At 42.6% G+C, this 21,188-nt stretch overlaps 1 protein-coding gene across 1 annotated transcript in view; it reads right to left on the reverse strand.

Moving 5' to 3' along the window:
• Positions 1-21,188, reverse strand: part of LOC137419374 (semaphorin-3A-like) — a 282,479-nt gene that overhangs the window by 67,990 nt on the left and 193,301 nt on the right. The window contains exons 7-9 of the mRNA XM_078770189.1: positions 10,567-10,669; positions 7,862-7,981; positions 5,691-5,833 (exon numbers count right to left, since the gene is read on the reverse strand). Coding sequence (XP_078626315.1) covers positions 5,691-5,833; positions 7,862-7,981; positions 10,567-10,669 — 366 coding nt within the window. The remainder of the gene's footprint in view (positions 1-5,690; positions 5,834-7,861; positions 7,982-10,566; positions 10,670-21,188) is intronic.

Raw genomic sequence — 21,188 nt, forward strand, 5'->3', positions numbered from 1 at the left:
CCCCAAACTGTTGCCACAAAGATGGAAGCACACAATCATCTAGAATGACATTGTATGCTGTAGCGTTAAGATTTCCCTTCACTGGAACGAAGAGGCCTAGCCCAGACCATGAAAAACATCCCCAGACCATTATTCTTCCTCCACCAAACATGACAGTTGGCACTATGCATTCGGGCAGGTAGTGTTCTCCTGGCATCCGCCAAACCCAGATTTGTTCATCGGACTGAAGCGTGATTCATCACTCCAGAGAACGCGTTTCCACTGCTCCAGAGTCCAATGGCGGCAAGCTTTACACCACTCCAGCCAACAATTGGCATTGTTCATGGTGATCTTCGGCTTGTGTGCGGCTGCTTTGCTATGGAATCCCATTTCATGAAGCTCCCGACGAACAGTTGTAGTGCTGACGTTGCTTCCAGAGGCAGTTTGGAACTCAGTAGTGTTACGTGGTCCTCCCGGTAACTACCTGGTCTCGGTGACCCCCGGACCGTGGGAGGCACCCCGCCAGAAAGATATATGATTTATACGCTTTCGTAACGCAATCAATATGAACTCCCGTCAATAAGAAACCCCACACCAAGGATCCAGAGTAATCAATAATATATTCCCCCAAGGAATCAACAATCAATAACCATCAACAATCCACAATCAACAATCAATCACCAATATGATTAAGATGGCCATCTTATATATGTGTGTCCCCTTTCCCCACTCCCGACCCCTTGGGTACTCACGACCCCTTTGGTCTCTGTCCCTCACAATGTCTCTGGGCCCCTCCTGACCAAGATGATGGTCGGCTTCTCCGCACACGGGCGGTTGAACGAACCCCTGGCTGACGTGCTCCCAAACGTGCACGTCACGTACCGGGAACAACAGTTGCAGCGCGCACCTCCTTCTCAAGCAACGCGGGCAAAGCAACGCGTGGCTTGTCCAGCGCGCGAGGCCCAAGGTGCGACCCGTACGCGTCCTTGTAGACGGTGAGGCGAACTGTGTAGGACGTTGGGTTCCGTGTACGAACCCACGGCAACTTGATGTGTCAAGGGGTAATTCCTTTCGCCAGATGGGTTTCCCAACGCAGCGTCAGACGCTGCTCGATATCGATACCCTCGCCTCGGAGCTCGGCGAGGAAGAAGAAGATCGCCGCTTCTCTCGGACCTCGTGTCTTTTCTTCTTCTGTTTCCGGTCTCCTTTTTCCCAGAAGGGCTCCTGACCCTTTAATTACAACAACCGTTATTCGACTACACATTGATAAGCAAAGACCTGAATAGTAATTCCCATAAATCCACATAGATCCGTAACACTCCCCCCCTTCAAGAAAGAAAGTTTGAACCCAGCGAAAGGTTTCTTTGCCGGCCAACTTGGATAAACAAACCAGATAACTCACCCCCCCCCCCCCCCAAATCATCAGTTCCCACCGGGCACAGTCATCACTTAAAATTAAAGCAACAAAATTTCACACAATCCCCTAGATTAATTCCCTCTGGACCAAGCATCAACCACTTCTAGTTTCTCTTGAATGACGGTTAAGAGGTGGTGACCAAAGCCCCCAAATTTAAACCTCTCTATAACTTTTTCGGGAGGCCCAGCGGAGTATTCCCTTCATGGACGCCTTAAGGAATGTGGAGTTCACGGTTAGTCCGGGGAGAAAAGTTCATTACATGGACGCCTTTAAGAACGTGGAGTTCACGGTTAGTCCGTGCAGGAAAGTTCACTACCTGGACGCCTTTAAGAATGCGGCGTTCACGGTTAGTCCGTGTAGGAGCCCCGGCTCGGCGGCTCCCCCGTATATAGGGCTTCAACTTCTCCAGACTCCTACCAGTTACGGTGGGACCCCTTGTCCCAGCCGTTACCTGACTGGCGGTCTCCTTCTCGGCCAGTGCTCTGACATTCATTCTTTCGGGAGGTGCCGTAACTCTGGGAGCCTCCATAGTAATATCGGCTGCTGCCCACACCAAAACTACCGCCAAGTGGTCCTCTTCTGTAGACCTCTCGACGCCTACGAAATGCCTTCCCTACTGTTATGGTCCGACCTTCCAAATCCTTACCATTCCAATTCTTCTCTGCCTCCCTGGCATCTCTTGTGCTTGCAAACGTGACAAAGCCGAACCCTCTTGACCGTTGCGTTTCCCTGTCTTTTACCACCCGCACTTCCACCAGCGGCCCATATCTGTTGAAGACAGAGGTCAGAACTTCTTCCTCTGTGTTGAAGTTCAGTCCCCCTACAAATAACTTGGAACTTTTGTCGCCATCCCGAGCTGGTGTGGTGTTATTTTCCCTGCTGTGCTCTTTACCAACCCTCGGGTTACCATAAATTTGCCCCCCGGCCAAATCATTCCCGATAATCACAGATACTCCCTCTACAGGAAGCGTGGCTTGTAAACCGACGGTGACCGGTCCTGACACCAAATCGGATTCCAAATGGATGACATGAAGTGGGGCACTAACACAGCCACCGATCCCTTGTAACCGAGCACTATCACCAGTTGCGGTACTCTTTGACAATGGCAAAATGCCTTCAAGCATTAAGGATTGATGGGCTCCTGTGTCCCTCAAAACCCTAACCGGTCTTGGGTTAGTCAAGTCTCCCTTGAGTGAGACCAACCCCTCATAAATAAATGGTTGGTAACTCTTCTGTGGGCGATTTCTTACGCTTGCCATCGCATTCGGAGTGGTAATAGTCGGACTCCGCTCTGGGTTTTCCCTTTTCATGAGGTAACAACTGGACATCAAGTGTCCAGGTTTCTTGCAAAAAGCACAAGTAGGCCCGGAGGAAAAACTCGTGGTCTGCCTCGGGCCCCCCGAAAAATAAGTTTGTCTTGGGCCCGTAGCCCCCTGATTTCGAACAGTTCGGGTATCAGCGTTGTCCCAATATTCATCTCGAGGCCACCACCATGTATTGTCGTTCTCCGCACCTGCTGTTCCCCACCTCCCCTGCGGAGATCTAGGCGAGGAGTTAGGTTCGTGGACCCCTATCCGGTGTGTTAAGGCATAATCATCTGCCATGGTGGCTGCATCCCACAACTTCGGTACTTTCTTTTCCTGCAGGTACACTTTGATGTCCTCGTGGACACACTGTTGAAATTCCTCCACCAGCATCAGGTCACACAATGCTTCGAAGTCGTTCCCAACTCCTTTTGACTCACACCACCGATCAAACATATTTTCTTTCACTCTCGCAAACTCCACATGGGTCTCACTCTCCCTCTTCCTGGCATTCCTGAATTTTTGCCGGTAAGCTTCCGGAACCAACTCATAGGCTTTGAGGATGTGCTTCTTCAATACCTCATAATCTGCACATTGGTCCATTGGTAGCGCCGAATAAATCTCTTGAGCTTTACCTACCAGCATACTTTGCACTAGTATGGTCCAGGCCTCCTCCGGCCAGTTTAACTGTCGAGCCACTTTGTCAAAGTGTGGAAAAAATTGAGTGATTTCCTTTTCACTGAAGGGTGGAACCAGCCTCACATGTCTGCCCACATCCCAGGTGTTCTGGCTAGGTGTCGACCCCGTCAGCAAGGGTGGTACATCTCCCCGTTCTCTCATTAAATCCAGCTCCTTGAATTTAATCTCTTGCTGAAGTGCCAGATCACGTTCCTTCAACTCCCTTTCGGCTTTCCTCTCCTCTGCTTCGAGTTCCCTGGCAGCTCTCCTCTCCTCTGCTTTTCTCCCTTCTAACCTTTCCTGGAGTTCTCGTTGCACTCTCCTTTCCTCTGCTTGTTTCTCTTCTCTCCTCTCTTCTGCTTTCCTTTCTTCTTCTGCTCTTTCCTTTTCTGCTTTCCTTTCTTCTTCTGCTAACCTTTCCTGGAGTTCTCGTTCCACTCTCCTTTCCTCTGCTTGTTTCTCTTCTCTTCTCTCTTCTGTTTTCCTTTCTTCTTCTTTGATCCGTTCCTGGCTCCGTAATTGCAACTCCAGTTTCCGGAGCTCAACGTCTTCTGGTTCTTCGGGTAGCCACTCCCAGGCTAACTCGTCCCATGTTCCTAATCCCAGCATAGACTGTATCACCGTGGTCTGCAACTCTGCCTTGCTCAAATTAGTTCGGACCTCCAAGTTAAAATGTTTGGCCAATTTCAAGAGGTCCGACTTTAGTAACGCTCGGAACTGTGCCTCACTCGGGGTTACTGCAAAGTTCTGTGCCACAAACGCCATGGTGCCTATCGTTAACACCTGTTAACCTTCACCCAAGACTTTACCCCCAATTTCCCCAAATATTTACCAATTAATACTTAATTAATAAATTTTAATTAATAAAAATATTATTTTATTATTTTATACAATTTTAGATCCCGGACGTAGACCCAATTGCGAATCCGCAAATCGTAATTTGGACGAGCCCCCAATTCTGTTACGTGGTCCTCCCGGTAACTACCTGGTCTCGGTGACCCCCGGACCGTGGGAGGCACCCCGCCAGAAAGATATATGATTTATACGCTTTCGTAACGCAATCAATATGAACTCCCGTCAATAAGAAACCCCATACCAAGGATCCAGAGTAATCAATAATATATTCCCCCAAGGAATCAACAATCAACAACCATCAACAATCCACAATCAACAATTAATCACCAATATGATTAAGATGGCCATCTTATATATGTGTGTCCCCTTTCCCCACTCCCGACCCCTTGGGTACTCACGACCCCTTTGGTCTCTGTCCCTCACAATGTCTCTGGGCCCCTCCTGACCAAGATGATAGTCGGCTTCTCCGCACACGGGCGGTTGAACGAACCCCTGGCTGACGTGCTCCCAAACGTGCACGTCACGTACCGGGAACAACGGTTGCAGCGCGCACCTCCTTCTCAAGCAACGTGGGCAAAGCAACGCGTGGCTTGTCCAGCGCGCGAGGCCCAAGGTGCGACCCGTACGCGTCCTTGTAGACGGTGAGGCGAACTGTGTGGGACGCTGGGTTCCGTGCACGAACCCACGGCAACTTGATGTGTCAAGGGGTAATTCCTTTCGCCAGATGGGTTTCCCAACGCAGCGTCAGACGCTGCTCGATATCGATACCCTTGCCTCGGAGCTCGGCAAGGAAGAAGAAGATCGCCGCTTCTCTCGGACCTCGTGTCTTTTCTTCTTCCGTTTCCGGTCTCCTTTTTCCCAGAAGGGCTCCTGACCCTTTAATTACAACAACCGTTACTCGACTACACATTGATAAGCAAAGACCTGAATAGTAATTCCCATAAATCCACATAGATCCGTAACAGTAGTGAGTGTTGCAACCGAGGATAGACGATTTTTTATGCGCTTCAGCACTTGACGGTCCCGTTCTGCGAGATTGTGTAGCCTACCACTTCGTGGCTGAGCTGTTGCTGCTCCAAGACGTTTCCACTTCACAATAACAGCACTTACAGTTGACCGGGGCAGCTCTAGTAGGGCAGAAATTTGAGGAACTGACTTGTTGGAAAGGTGGCATCCTATGACGGTGCCACATTGAAAGTCATTGAGCTCTTCAGAACGGCCCATTCTACTGCCAATGTTTGTCTATGGAGATTTCATGGCTGTGTGCTTGACTATATTATTTACCTGTCAGCAATGGAAGTGGCTCAAACAGCTGAATCCACAAATTAGAAGGGGTGTCCGCATACTTTTCGGCATGTAGTGAACATACACCCGACAGATGGACAGACAAACACTGTTCCAGAGGGCATTGCCCTACGGACGATACCGTAAAAACTCCCTCATATAAGATGGTGTACCTGGCAGATCTGTGACACACGAGAGAACACTGTCTTGCCAATGTACTCGCCCTCGAGAGCAGTTTCGCGGAAGAAGAAATACACCTTGTCTTCGTCCCGACTGTTACTTTCTGGTATGGCATACGCAGCCACAAACTTCGGTTCTGTATCAGACATGTTGTGTTGAGAATACATAAAGGTTAAAGCAACTGAGATTAAATGCTGTTAATGAGTCTACAGAACATGTTTAAGCTTGTGAATTAAATATGGCAATGACTAGGAAATGCCAAATTTCAGAGCTTTTATGGAAGAAAAATTTCAGAAATGGAATTAATTTCCCAACTCCGCACTGGATTGCTTTGCACATCTTTGATATGCTTACTTACTACACAGGTACACCTTTACTAAAACAATGCTAAAACTAAATTACAGTAAAACTAAATTAAATATCACAATATTGCAGAGCATCTCAGTCATTTCCCGAAGTGTATGATTAGGAGTGTCCAGTAAATATTGTTATGGAGATAGCTTAAGGGTTAATGGGCCTAGTTTATAAGTTATTTCATAGTGAATGTTAGAATAGGCGAAGTAATATGTCATTATATGGCTATTTTTCTGAGTTAGACCCCATCACCGCAGTCCCGAAAATAAGGAGAGAAAAAAATCACTCTCAAAATAACGAAAACAGTTTAAAAAAGAAATACAAAATTAAAATTGATGATTTTATGCAGCCTTGATCTTTGAGCTTTAGGTGTAAAAAAAAGAAAATCATCTTCTAGCTTTTGATTGTTGAACCAGTTATGTGACCCAATATGCAAATTCTTAAAATTCCAGGTCAATTGGATAAAAATGATGGTTTTAATCAGCCATGACCTTTGACCTTTTGATCTAAAAAACAACAACTGACTCCTACCTTTTGATTAGTGAACCAATTCAGTGACCTGATATGCAAATTCTTTAAATTTCAGGTCAATCGAGTAAAAATTGGTGATTTTATGCATCCTTGACCTTTGACCTTTTGATCTAAAAACAACAACAATCGGCTTGTTGCTTTTGATTGGTGAACCAATGCAGTGACCAAATATGCAAATTCTTAAAATTTCAAGTCAATCGGATGAAAATTGAAGATTTTATGTGACACTGACCTTTGACCTTTTGAGAAAATTATACATTTTTCCTTCTCAGTATTGTTATAATAAAGCTTTGGTGAAAATTTGATGACAAAACTCAAATGGTAAAAATAAATTTCAGGTCATTTGGATGAAAATTGAGGATTTTATGTGACCCTGACCTTTTGAGAAAATTATAAAATTTACCTTCTCAGTATTATCATAATAAAGCTTTGGTGAAAAATGGATGACAAAACTCAAATAGTAAATTTAAATTTCAGGTCAATTGGATGAAAATTTATGATTTTATGTGGTGCTGAACTTTAACCTTTTGACCTTTTGACAATATTATTAATTTGCCTTCTCCATATTATCATAATAAAGCTTTGGTGACAATTTGATGGTTACAGCCTGGACACACACACACACACACACACACACACACACACACACACACACACACACACACACAGAAGTAATGGCAAAACCCCCTGCACAGGTGACGAACTAATAAAATAACACCCCAAATGAATAGCTGTTGGATTTCCTGTGATATTGAAAGTAGCTTCAACTTTACCTGTACTTAAAAATGAAAACAAAACTGAACATTAACTATAAAAGGTGATTATTAGATGGAAGGAAAACTCAAAATATATACGAGAGTACAGATATAATGCATACGTATATGTCTGTTTATTTAGCCATAAGTTTATTTGGAAATAAATCTTAAAGTTAACCCTACATATTGTTCACCACAAGAGGGCAACGTAAAAACATGAAGTACATATAAAGATAGAATCGATCCCTCCAACGAACAAAAATCACAAAAACACGCATGAGCGCACAACGCAAGTACTCCCACAAGGTCAATTCAATTTTTTCCTGGGATGGTAAAATTTCTGGGATGGAGTTTTCAACTGGGATGGTAAAAGGTTCTTGAATGAAAAAAAACAAAAACGTAAAGAGACTATTGATGTCAAGAAAGGAATATTTCATGTCTGTGCACAAAGGTAATGGCTTGTCGTTGTTGATTAATATGAGTTGTGGTGGTTGTTGATGTATCCTTGTGATGGCGTGCTGTACCGTTGAGCCAGCGGGAGTTGTGCTGCTCCGTGCGTATGGCTGGTCGTACGCCCAGGGTGCGGAAGATGGCGAAGTCACGACCCATGAAATCTGAGGCCACACCGGCATAGAGTTCATCTCCTGCGAACACATGAGGATGCGAAGAGACATTTTTGTTAAATCTCTATCTCGAGACCCTAACGCTTTGTGAAGTATTGGACAACCGAATCAACGACCGATATTGTAAGCATCTTTGTATTCACAGTCGAAGATTATGATAGAGCTAGAACACCAAACGGACAAGGAAATAGAACAAAACTAGCACGTCGTTGAACAGTTTACGTTTTGTATCCCACTGATGGGTCGGGTCTGGATTCGGATCTGAACCAAAATATAATCAGCTTGTTCTTGTCACTTACCCAACTCATCCACCAAGTTTTGTCATAATTGGCCCACAACTTTTTGAGATATCTTGCTATATATCGATTTTTGCCCCATCTCTCAATGGTGAAGAACCACTTTAAAAAATTCTCAGATCCAGATCCGGATATTCACCAAAATAGAATCATTTCGTCCCTGTCACACACATACGGCCTTTACCAACCTCTCCACCAAATTTCATCCGAATCCGTCCACAACTTTTTGAGATATCCTGTTTACAAACGGACAAACAAGAAAGATGTCATGCAGAGCACGATACTTGCAAAATCCATCGCTACTCCACCCCCTCCCCCAAAAGTTGCCATGCACACATCAACTTGTCCTTTTCATTAAGATTAAAATTAACGATCTTAATCAATGCTCAGGTCAATTGGATGAAACTTGATAATTTTAGAAGTTTGACCTTGAGTTGACCTTTGACCTTTTGACCTAAAATAGTTGATTTCCCAATTCAGTGATGCACCATGCAATTGCTCTTTAATTTTCAGGTTAAATAGATGAAAATTGATGATTTTTCATATGGAAATTGATAGTTGTTGAAGTTTGACCTTAAATTGACCTTTGACCTCAAAAATAGCTGGTTTCCAAATTCAGTGATGCACCATGCAATTGCTCTTTAACTTTCTGGTTAATCAGATGAAAATTGACCATTTTTCAGATGAAAATTGATGATTTTAGAATTTTGACCATGCATTGACCTTTGACCTTTTGACCTAAAAACAGTTGGTTTCCCAATTCAGTGATGCACCATGCAATTGCCCTTTAATTTTCAGGTTAATCAGACGAAAATTGTTGATTTTTCATATGGAAATTAATAGTTGTTGAAGTTTGACCTTAAATTGACCTTTGACCTCAAAAATAGTTGGTTTCCCAATTCAGTGATGCACCATGCAATTTCTCTTTAACTTTCAGGTTAATCAGATGAAAATTGACAATTTTTCAGATGAAAATTGATGATTTTAGAATTTTGACCATGCATTGACCTTTGACCTTTTGACCTAAAAATAGTTGGTTTCCCAATTCAGTGACGCACCATGCAATTGCTCTTTAATTTTCAGGTTAGACGAAAATTGTTGATTTTTCATATGGAAATTGATAGTTGTTGAAGTTTGACCTTAAATTGACCTTTGACCTAAAAAAAATAGTTGGTTTCCCAATTCAGTGATGCGCCATGCTATTGCTCTTTAACTTTCAGGTTAATCAGATGAAAATTGACAATTTTTCAGATGAAAATTGATGATTTTAGAATTTTGACCATGCATTGACCTTTGACCTTTTGAACTAAAATAGTTGGTTTCCCAATTCAGTGATGCACCATGCAATTGCTCTTTAATTTTCAGGTTAATCAGATGAAAATGGTTGATTTTTCATATGGAAATTGATAGTTGTTGAAGTTTGACCTTAAATTGACCTTTGACCTCAAAAATAGTTGGTTTTCCAATTCAGTGATGCGCCATGCTATTGCTCTTTAACTTTCAGGTTAATCAGATGAAAATTGACAATTTTTCAGATGAAAATTGATGATTTTAGAATTTTGACCATGCATTGACCTTTGACCTTTTGACCTTAAAAAGTTGATTTCCCAATTCAGTGAGGTAATAGGCAAATGCTGTTCAACTTTAAAGTCAACCAGATGAAAAATGATGATTTTAGAAATTTGTAATTAAGTGATGACCTTTGACCAAAATCCTCAAAATAAATAGGCTGCTCAGTTGTGACTACCTCTATATCTTGGTAAATTTCATGATGATCAGTTTAGAATTGTGACTTGTAGGCGAATGACAAACAGAATAACAAAGTCGACCGACCGACCAATATACTTGAAATCTCTTCGATGTTGCAAGTAACAAACAGACAGACAGGGGTGAAAACATAACTTCCATCCACCTTCGGTGGCAGAGGTAAATAACAGTATAAACAGGGAGCAAGACAGAGGGACAAAATCAAGGGAAACTGGGAGTAAAATGAAATGGGGAAGAAGGAGAGCAAGGGGAGAATGGCACATGGTGTGATACATCTGTAAATCACAGAAGTTGAACAGAAAACTGATGAAGAATCAAAAATGGGACAACACAAAAACAACAATACTCACCAATAAATGATGTTATTTGCCTCAATTATGTTATTATTAATTTACAGGAGTGGGGCTCATGGAAGACCAAAGTATAACTTACAGTGGGACAAACATCAAGGGAATGAACAAACAAGAAAAGGAAGAGTGAGGGTGGAAGGAAACTGAAATTAGTAAGTAAGATGGTTTCTTATTGGTGGTTAAAGCCACGTACCTACAATGACTGACGTCGTTTGTTGTTTGGGGTCGTAAGGACTCTTCCCTCGTCCGCTCTCCCCACTCTGCTTCTCCATAATGAAAGATCGCGCCTTGGAAACCTTCGATAGGATGAACGAAGAGCATGTTAATAACCGGGAGAGAAATGCCAACCTGGAATGAGGGGCAACTGAAAAATGTGAAAGATATTTGAGTGAAGCAGTAGAGTTTTCAGGAAGAATTGAGAAGTTGAGAGTGAAAATTGAGACAAAAATAGGAAGGCAATAAAAGGACTGCAGAATGAGACAGAGTATTTCATTATTTTTGTATACATGGTTGAGGCTTATGGAAGAGTCCGAGCAGAATGAAATGGAACAAGTTGGAAAGTGGGAACCCTCAACAGCAGAAGATTGGTGAGATCTTGGGATGGGAGAGTGGGACACATGGGGGTGAACAAGCTGAATGAAACCCAGCAAGAGGAGGAAGGGGAAAGCGGAGAGGAAACAGAAAAGGAAGCCACCGACCGACAACTAACAAACAAAAAGAGATGAGGGAGAGGAAGAAAAAAAATCACAATAACCTGGAAAAAGGAAGTGCTTTGGGCTGAGATCATTTGGGGGTAAATTGGATCATGAGTGTGGTTGTGTGATGACCTGAAATCATGGGGAACAGCTCTATTGAAGCCCTGGAGGGAAGGGTGTAATTGAAAAGACTGGAGAAGTTGGTTCCACAGGTGAGAGAAAAGAAGAACAAATGGAGGTGAGCAGTGACCCTGGATTTTGGAGTTTAACGTGAAGATGGTAATAATGCATAACTGTGTGCACCACCTGCCGAAACCTGGGGAGAAACAACTATCTGACATGCCTCTTCACGGTCTCCGTGCCGCCGCTTGCTCGAGAAAACTGTCTGGGGCTATAAAACAACAACAACTTAGGTAGGGGGAGGCAGAACCATGAGAAGGTCGAGGATGCAAGACCAAGAAGGAGGTCAAGAATACAAAGAAGCCACCTCTGCGATGAGGTGGCTCTGAGCCACCTCTGAGCCACCACCAGAAGCTTCTGCGATGAAGAGCTACATTTTGGATTTATGGCGTTTAAACCTATGAATCTCAGTACTGTAGGTCCAATTCCAATTTTGAGTCTAAGCGATGAAGTGGAACAGTTGAGATACTTCTCTAGCATGATGCTTATGAAAAATCCATTTTGCCCTTTGCAACCCCACAGTTACGCTTGATAACCGAAAGGACATTCTAATTTAAAACCCTTGATCTCCTCTATTTATATTTCCTCTTGTGAAGGTCTAGCTGTCCGTATTTGTAACACACATCAACACTCTTTACCCGGTCATGGAAAATTCATTTGATATCCCACTTTGTAACTCCAACATTCTTTTTATTGGATTGACAGGATGTCGGCAGCCATGGATTTTTTTTGGAGCTTGTATGAAATTATTGACGTCACAACCAGTCTTATCTCTCTTGACTTGATGTACCCGAAAAATGTATTATGATGTCATTTAGGTCAATATCAGCAACAATTTTAAACGCTGCCCAAGCCATGATACTCCCACGACCCCCTTCAACCATAACTATCATCGACTCAAAAAGAACGAAACCCTACAAAGAAAACTGACTGCCAGAGATGAAAAGAGAAAGACTATCAGACAGAAGGTCATATATCTTAACGATACACACAACCACATAAATGCTTTATGATTCACTAAAATCCAAGAGGAGAGGAAATGATACAAATGGCCTGAAAGCACAAATTGCAAAACACTCAACAGGCCTAAAAATATAAACAGATCAATAAAGTAAATAACTGAAAGGCAAGAGCCCCCATGACTCAGTATGTGATGCCGTATGTGGCCCGCAGCACTAAAAATTGCCCCAATCAGGATTTAAAAAAAATATCTTTGTGGGATTTTGAGTTGAAGGGCACCAAAATTGTGTGGTCAGAATACTCAAGTCAAGGGCCCCTCACATAGCTAAAAGGGGGAGTTGAAACAGAGTTTAAGATTGTCAGCCAGATTGGGATGACCAAATTGTCCAAACATTTACCGATTGGTAATTTTAGAATGATCTATCACATAGGCCTGAGATGTTGAAGATCGTGACAGATCATTCATCTGCTGTCGGAGTGTGTTGTAATTTAAGGCCTTGGACAATGGAAGGTTATTTCAGAAACGCAGATCATATGATGCCTGATAAGGTGCTGCGGTCGATCAGGACTTCACTTCCTGAAACTCACCAGGAATCAAACCGCAAACAGTGAATCCATTTGGCGTTTGATTCGTCATTGCCGACGCAAGAAGAAGGGGGTATAATCCCAAATGTGTGTGTATGTATATGTGTATGTATGTGTGTATGTATGTATGTATGTATGTATGTATGTATGTATGTATGTATGTATGTATGTATATATATATATAGATATATATACAGTATAATATGAGTTCTATTAATTAGAAGGAACTTCAACACAGGAGGAGGCCATTATGTCCATCAAGCATGTGCAATTGCTGCCAACCTATGGTTTAATTAATTGAAGGGAGGCTTCAGCATCTCAGCATCGGAGAATCAAACTATTACTGTGCATGTCCTGTTCGTCTGGATTTTTGTGGGCATGTCCTCCTTTTCGGTCCTTAAATCTCCGGCCAGCCGGGTTTTATACATTTTCGGACCTTAAATCTTCGCCACCTTTGGGGCCGGAGGCATTATGTTTTCGGGTTGTCCATCCGTCATTCCGTGTGGGCTAAACGTCCTTTTGCTCAACAACTACATGTTTGATTGAGACGACACCCATGTAGAATGTTTTTATGATTTTACGTTATAGTTCACGTGGTATGACAGCCATCTTGGATTTAACGCAAATAATGAAAAAATTATTTCTCGGAAACCACTGAATGGAAAAATTTGAAACTCGGCACATTGTCAAGTGCTCCCAATGGGGAACAAAAGCATGATAATGATGACATCATCAGTGAAGTGTTATCACCAGCCATAAATATTTTAATCGAATGTCTTATCCTAAAAATCTGAAATTGCATGCACATGATCAATGACCCATTTGTATTGAAATATTAAATTTATGGCATCGTCGGTCACATGGTTTGGCAGCCATATTGGATTAACCTAAAACCCTTAAAAAAAACATCTCCCAAACCACCGAAGTGACTCAAAACTTTACGTGTCATTGACCATATGCATGGTGATTAAAAGTTGATGACGAAAACGTCATTGGTCACATGTGTGGCAATCATACTGAATTGAAGGAAAATATTAAATAATTTTATCTCATAAACTGCTTACCCTATCGATGCAAAACTTTAAAATGTCATCTAACCCCATTGCTGCATATAGTTTGAAAATAATGACGTCATATGTCACATGGTTTGGCAGCGATATTAGCTTGAAAGCCGATATTTTAAAAAAAACCCTTCTCCAAAACCGCTTCACCGATTGATGTGAAACCTGTCATGTCTGCTCAAAATGTGATACCGGTAATTGAGAACAGCTGAAGGGATTTAAATAAAACTTGGTTATTTTTAGGACTGTCAACGAGGGCATCTACCCGCTGTCATGGGCAAGGACTAAGCGGAGGCATATTGGCAACACAGTCGCATTGCTCTCGTTTAAATATGTATAAATGTCTGTGATTTTGCCCTTTTTTTGCTTTTGCATTTTCAGAGGGATTCATTTTAAGATTTGGGATACTTGTTATCTTATTTAAACGGTTAAACCATTCCCTACATATTTTTACGGTGATAAAATGTGGCACGGTCATGTTTGTACCAGGATAGTTTGATACAAGTCTCTACAACTCCATCATGGCATAATGGATGTGTTCGAACATCGACACTCACGCGTCCATTTCCCGTCCAACCTTGTAGTGAGTGAGAGTCCAGTGGCCTGCTCAGTCCATGATTCAGTGTCTTTTCTAAGTCTGTACCATACATATTTGTTTGATTTTCCTCAATAACTCTTTATTTGATACTTAATATTGCTATGCCAAAACACAATGTAAAGCAAAAGTGGAAATTCACTGCAAGAACTGAAGACAAAATTCCCGTGTTTTTGAAGTGGTCACGAACAATGGGAAGCTGAGTGCTTGGTATGTCGAGCTGGTATGTATGCCTCTGTGTCAAATAAAGGTGCTATCGATTTACAATCTCATGCAGACGTGGACAAGCACAATATTTCCAGTAATAATTAAGCATTTTGATTGGAAGAACGGCAGTTTGCAGTCCAAATTCATTTAGGTCCGAAACACACATAATGAGACGGCCAATACGATTGCTCAATACGTAAAATAAACTCTTGAAAAAAGTGTGCTCTTTTTTTCAGAGTGTACCTCACCAGAGTGTCCTCTTTTTTCGGAGTGTACCTCACCAGAGTGTCCTCTTTTTTCGGAGTGTTCATCTCTGGAGTGTCCTCTTTTTATGGAGTGTTCCTTTCTGGAGTGTCCTCTTTTTTTGGAGTGTACCTCACCAGAATATCCTCTTTTTTCGGAGTGTTCATCTCTGGAGTGTCCTCTTTTTTCGGAGTGTTCATCTCTGGAGCATCCTCTTTTTTTGGAGTGTACCTCACCAGAGTGTCCTATTTTTTTCGGAGTGTTCATCTCTGGAGTGTCATTTTTTTTTGGGAGTTTCCCTCTCTTGAATATCCACTTTTTTCGGAGTATTCGTTTCTGGAGTGTCCTCTTTTTTTGGAGTGTACCTCACCAGAGTGTCCTCTTTTTTCGGAGTGTTCATCTCTGGAGTGTCCTCTTTTTATGGAGTGTTCCTTTCCGGAGTGTCCTGTTTTTTCGGAGTGTTCGTTTCTGGAGTGTCCTCTTTTTTTGGAGTGTACCTCACGAGAGTGTCCTCCTTTTTCGGAGTGTTCATCTCTGGAGTGTCCTCTTTTTTTGGAGTGTACCTCACAAGAGTGTCCTCCTTTTTCGGAGTGTTCATCTCTGGAGTGTCCTCTTTTTTTGGAGTGTACCTCACAAGAGTGTCCTCTTTTTTTCGGAGTGTTCATCTCTGGAGTGTCGTTTTTTTTTGGAGTTTCCCTCTCTTGAATATCCTCTTTTTTCGGAGTGTTCGTTTCTGGAGTGTCCTCTTTTTTTGGAGTGTACCTCACCAGAGTGTCCTCTTTTTTCAGAGTGTTCCTCTCCATAGTGTCCTCTTTTTTGGAGTGTTCCCTTCCAGAGTGCCCTCATTTTTCCAAATGTTCCTTTTTTTTTTTTCTTTTTTTTTTGTATACAAGATCGAGGCTCGTGAAAGAGCTAACATTAATCACACAAAAAGACAAACCGACACACAAAACACAAAAAACAAGGGGAGCGGCAGACAAGATGGGGAGAGAGGAGGAAGGACACAAAAGAGAGGGGGAAGAGGGGGAAGGACACAAACACAACATTTGAGAGCAGGGACATCGGGAGGACTTGGGGGGAGGTGGGAGAGGAATAAAACATATGAACACTGCAAGGACTCTGGGGTGAATTACCGGGGGTAGAAAAGATCAAGGTTTTCGATGGGGGAAGATAAGAGATGGTGGTGAACAGCTGTTTTAAAGACCTGGAGGGAGGAGTGGGATTGAAGGGAGTGGGGGAGTTTGTTCCAGAGGCGGGAGAAAAGGGGAATGAAAGAGTGAAGGTGAGCAGAGAGCCTAGACTTTGGCAGTTTAACCATAAGAGGGTTGCAGGCAGATCTTGTGCGACCCGAAGGAATATTGGGGGGACAGAGCACAGAGAGAGCTGGGGGAGCAAGGCCGGAGAGGAGTCGGTAGAAGACAGAAAGACCACCAACCTGCCTGCGGTGAGTGAGTGAAAGGCCCTCGGTGTTGACTACATCGCAGGAGATTCCAATGATTCTGAAAGCTTTGGCCTCAACAGCGTGAAGCCGAGCAAGGTGTGAGGCAGGAGCACCAGCCCAGAGGGGGGAACAGTATTCCATTGAGCTGCGGATGAAAGCCTTGTATGTGGTGAGGAGCTCAGGTGTGCCAAGGAAGGACTTCGCACGACGGAGGATGCCCAGTCGGCGACTGGCTTTGGAGGCCAGCTTGGAAATGTGGTTTTCCCAAGAAAGATCATGGCAGATAGTGAGACCCAAAAGCTTGAGCGACAGAACTTCTTGGAGAGGATTGTTGAGAAAGTAGATGGGAGGGTTGTCCAGTCGGTCCTTTCGGAGAGACATTGTAAGAGTGTGAGATTTTTCAGGATTGAAAGACATGGTCCACTTGTTTGACCAGTCTGTGATTTTGTCCAGGTCTGCAGAGAGTGAGGAGGCTGCAGACTGCCGATCTGAGGGATGAGGAATGGAGCGACAGAGAGTAGAGTCATCAGCAAAGAGATAGAGAGGATTTTCAAGAGAGTCAGAGAGATCATTGATGAAGACCAGAAAAAAAAAGCACAGGGCCCAGAACACTACCTTGGGGAACTCCAGCCTGAACAGGAAGAGGAGATGAGAGAAACCCATTCAGGGCCACACGTTGACTACGACCAGAGAGGAAGTCCACCAGCCATGCGTGGAGATTTCCATGGATACCAAAGGAGGAGAGTTTGGTGAGCAGAGCAGGGTGCCAGACCGTATCGAAGGCACCTGAAATGTCAAGGGAGACAGCTCTAATTTCCTGTTTGGCGTTGAGGACCTCCATCCATTGTTGAGAAAGCAGAAGCAGCATGTCCAGAGTAGAGTGACCAGGTCTGAAACCAAATTGATGATCAGAGATCAAGCCATTGGAGAAGAGGAAAGATTTCTGGATTTTTGATCCTTTCTTTGAAAGGAAAGATCCTTTCTGGATTGTTCTCTTTTTTTTGGAATGCCCCTCTCTGGAGTGTCCTATTTTTTGAACGTTCAAATATGGTAATCCTATCTGAACAAAAAGCGATGCTTTCATTAAAATAAAACTTCACAATGAATTATCAATGTTCTCTCAAAGAACTGCCACTTAATCACGGGGAAAAGTAATTAATAATGCTTGAGATAAAAATAAAACCTTAAATAATTAACTCAATGCAGTAAAAGATGGGATTCCATAAATTACAGGAAACAGATGAGATGCCTTTAATTTGGGTCCCGACATTTGTAAATAATTCATGAACTCATGAACCAAATACAAAGTGGGGAAAATAATTGGGCCGAAAGATAAAGGAGTTTGATCACACTAATAAGAGAATAAATACATTTTAACCGGACGAAGCTCCAGATGAACAACCCCAACTAACCCTTTCTAATGAGAATGTATCATTTTACAGCAGACAAGTCAATTTATATAAATTTGACATCATTTCACAATATCAGTTTGTGGACATGAATAAATACACAGCACCAGGTTATGAAGAAATGTCAAATCACAACATGTTATGAAAACAAAGTTGGGCTTTTAACTCCTTTCAATGGTTAGTCGAGTAAAGCAGAGGAGAGTTAGGATGGTAGTTAATGCAGTTTTTCACACAGAGTAGTTAATGCATGGAACAGTATACCTGGACAGGTAGTGGCAACAGAAACAGTAGATCGGTTCAAATTTGGGTTCGATAATTACCGGGAAGCATTGGGGATAAAGGGCTAAATGTATATTCACAGGTATTGTAGGTAGCTGGATATGGATGTCTGACTGTATACATGCGTACTGATTGCAACGTCTGTCAGAGGATCCCGTCAAAAGGTGAATGAGCTGTGTTTGTCCATTCCTCACCTGACAACCCACTTCATGCAACCCCACCTACCTCCTAAAAAAAAAAAATATATATATATATAATTATATATGTATATACACAGGGTGGGCCATTTATATGACCCATTGGGCCATATGGCCCTTCCTGCCGCTCCCATAGGCAGTGGGTGTACCCCTGTGTGTACCCATCCACACTGAATGGGTATACCCAGCGGTACGCCTATCTGGAGTTAAATACCACCCTGATCACTGATTTGCAGAAAACCAAAAAGAATTGCTTTTAAAAGCATTTCTATCGAGTGCAAATTGTGATCACCATCCATGAAAATACCCAACATGGATTTTTATGTCCTTCAGTAAAAATGTATTATCAGTTCACCTGTACCTTTACTGCCGCGATGAAATAGCAATAGTTTATCATCTCAAAGGGCACGAGAGTAACCTCACCGGCGGTGTTTACGTCTATCATTCGTTTATTGTTTTCCATCAATCTCTCTGACAAGTTATTTTATTTCTATTCGAAGAAACAACAACAACAATAAGACAGCTTCATCATATATGTTTTCATATGCTTCCAGATGGCTCTCTCCTCACCAGCTGTCTAAAATTCATTCATTATCAGTTCCCCTCAGGATGGTGATCGAAAAAAAGTTTCCCTTTTCTCAAATGTGTCAGAGCCAAAAACAGGTCATCAGGAAACACTCACAGCTGGGGAAGAATATCAGACATCGGCTGGAGCCAACGTTGAAAAACACGAACACCTTCTCAGATTCATTTGGCAAATGCTTTAACTCCCACGTACTCCCAGATGTGAAAGTCACGTGTATAATCGATCAAATTTCTGCTTCGTATTTCATTATATTTGTGCTTTTTCTATTAGCATATATATATTATATATTTACATATACAGTACTCGCCGAAAGCAGCCGGCGTTGCCCGGGTTATTTTTGAATGAATTTACTACTATAATTCAGCTTTTACTCGCAACTGTAGAAGATTGACAACTATAATTCAGCTCAGTTTTAATTGCGAAATGGGCCCAGCCCGGCCGAAGCGGCCTCGACTGGCCTCGCCACCTCGCCCATAACCTTCCCGGGGCCCGTCCCAACATTTTTTGTTTCAGAGGTTTCTTCCTATCTTTCACCGTTCAAGAGATTAGCACGTGCAGACAAACAAACAAATAAACAAAAACTTTCTTTTAAATATATATATATATATTAAAATAAATAAATAAATATATATATATATATATATATATATATATATATACGTATATATATATATTTCATATATGTTTTCATATATTATATATATATATATATTAGCATATATTTCTTTTATTTTTCATTATATTTGTATATTACTTGTAAATTTTATAAAACTTCGAAATGCTCCTTTTGTGGTATGTGTTGGCCACTCATTGAATTGTCTTGTTTTAATAAAAGGTAACTGGAAATATGGCCAAACAAGACTGATAGTCTAACAACTGGATAGCTGGGCTTAGATCTGATGAGTGGAGGATCTGCTGCGACCCTGTCATGTGACCAGATACCTAGCTCTGATTGGTGGACATGTGTGAGGAACAATACGCCGTAAAAATATGGCAGCTGAACCACGTGCCCGATGACGTCATCAATTCATTTTCTCATCCAATTAATCCCTAGATCATGATCAAGAAATTTCATACTGATCGGATCAAGCCTTCTACTTGCCGATTTATGATTCATAATGAAGGCACGTATGACATCATCATTAACATATGTTATTCCCCATGGGGAGTTCTTTACAAATGAACCACCTTTCAATTTTTTTTTCCATGGAGCAGTTTTCGAGATAAAGAGATACAGTTTTTCGGTTTTTCCAAGATAGCGCCCGAACCACGTGACCTATGACGTCCTAATTATATATATATATATATATATATATATATATCAGTCACTATGCGACCTTCATATCATCAGTGGAGAACCGCCAGCAAGGTGTCCCATACAGCTGCTGCTGCACCTTGCTGGGAGCGATATGCACCGCCTGCCACGCGGTAACGTTATCTCTGGTATCCACTCATCATATGGAGTCGACCTGTATATATAGTCGAATATATATATATATGTAGTCGACCTTGTAGTCAAGCTCATCTCCATCTCATCTGCTCCATCATTTGAACACCTGGCTTTAAAACTCTCTGGTCGCACGCAGTCAGTCATGGCTGTCGTCTACCGCCCTCCCAAACCACACCCATCATTCCTGTCTGACTTCTCCTACTTTCTGACCCAGCTATGTTCCCTCTCCCCCTCAATCCTCCTCCTTGGTGATTTCAATATCCACATGGACTCCACTGACTCCACAATAACCACTGACTTCACTGATTTACTCACCTGCTTTAACCTCACTCAACATGTCGACTTTCCTACCCATATCCGTGGTCACATTTTGGACCTTGTCTGCTCCACTGGATTAAATTTGCACCATCTCTATGGCTCTGACCTCACCCTCTCTGACCACTTAGCCATCACTCTGACCATCAACATCCCCGCCCCAACACCAAGGCATTATCGCACAATCAACTTCCGTAAGCTAAACGCTCTTTCACCTACCTCATTCTCATCCACCCTCTCTGAAAAAATGTCCACTTCTCCCTTCATTGACCTCCACACCCCTTCTGACCTCACTGACTACTACAACCACACTCTCTCCTCCTGCCTTGACCAGCTTGCGCCTGTAAAAACCAAAACAGTTTCTTTCACCCATTCTGCTCCCTGGTTTACCCCTGAACTCCACCTGATGAAAACTCGTGCTCGCCAACTTGAAAGACTCCGCAATAAAACGGGTCTCACAGTTCACTCCCAAGCCTACAAGGACCACCTACAACACTACAAAGATGCCCTCTCCCGCGCCCGCTCTGCCTACTACTCTCAAATTGTCCACTCTGGCTCCGGAAACCCAAAAGCACTCTTCTCGACAATAAACAAACTCCTCCGCCCCCTGAA

This window comes from Myxine glutinosa, chromosome 1 (assembly GCF_964187855.1).
Source record: "Myxine glutinosa chromosome 1, kmMyxGlut1.1, whole genome shotgun sequence".
In the NCBI taxonomy this organism is placed as follows: domain Eukaryota; kingdom Metazoa; phylum Chordata; class Myxini; order Myxiniformes; family Myxinidae; genus Myxine; species Myxine glutinosa.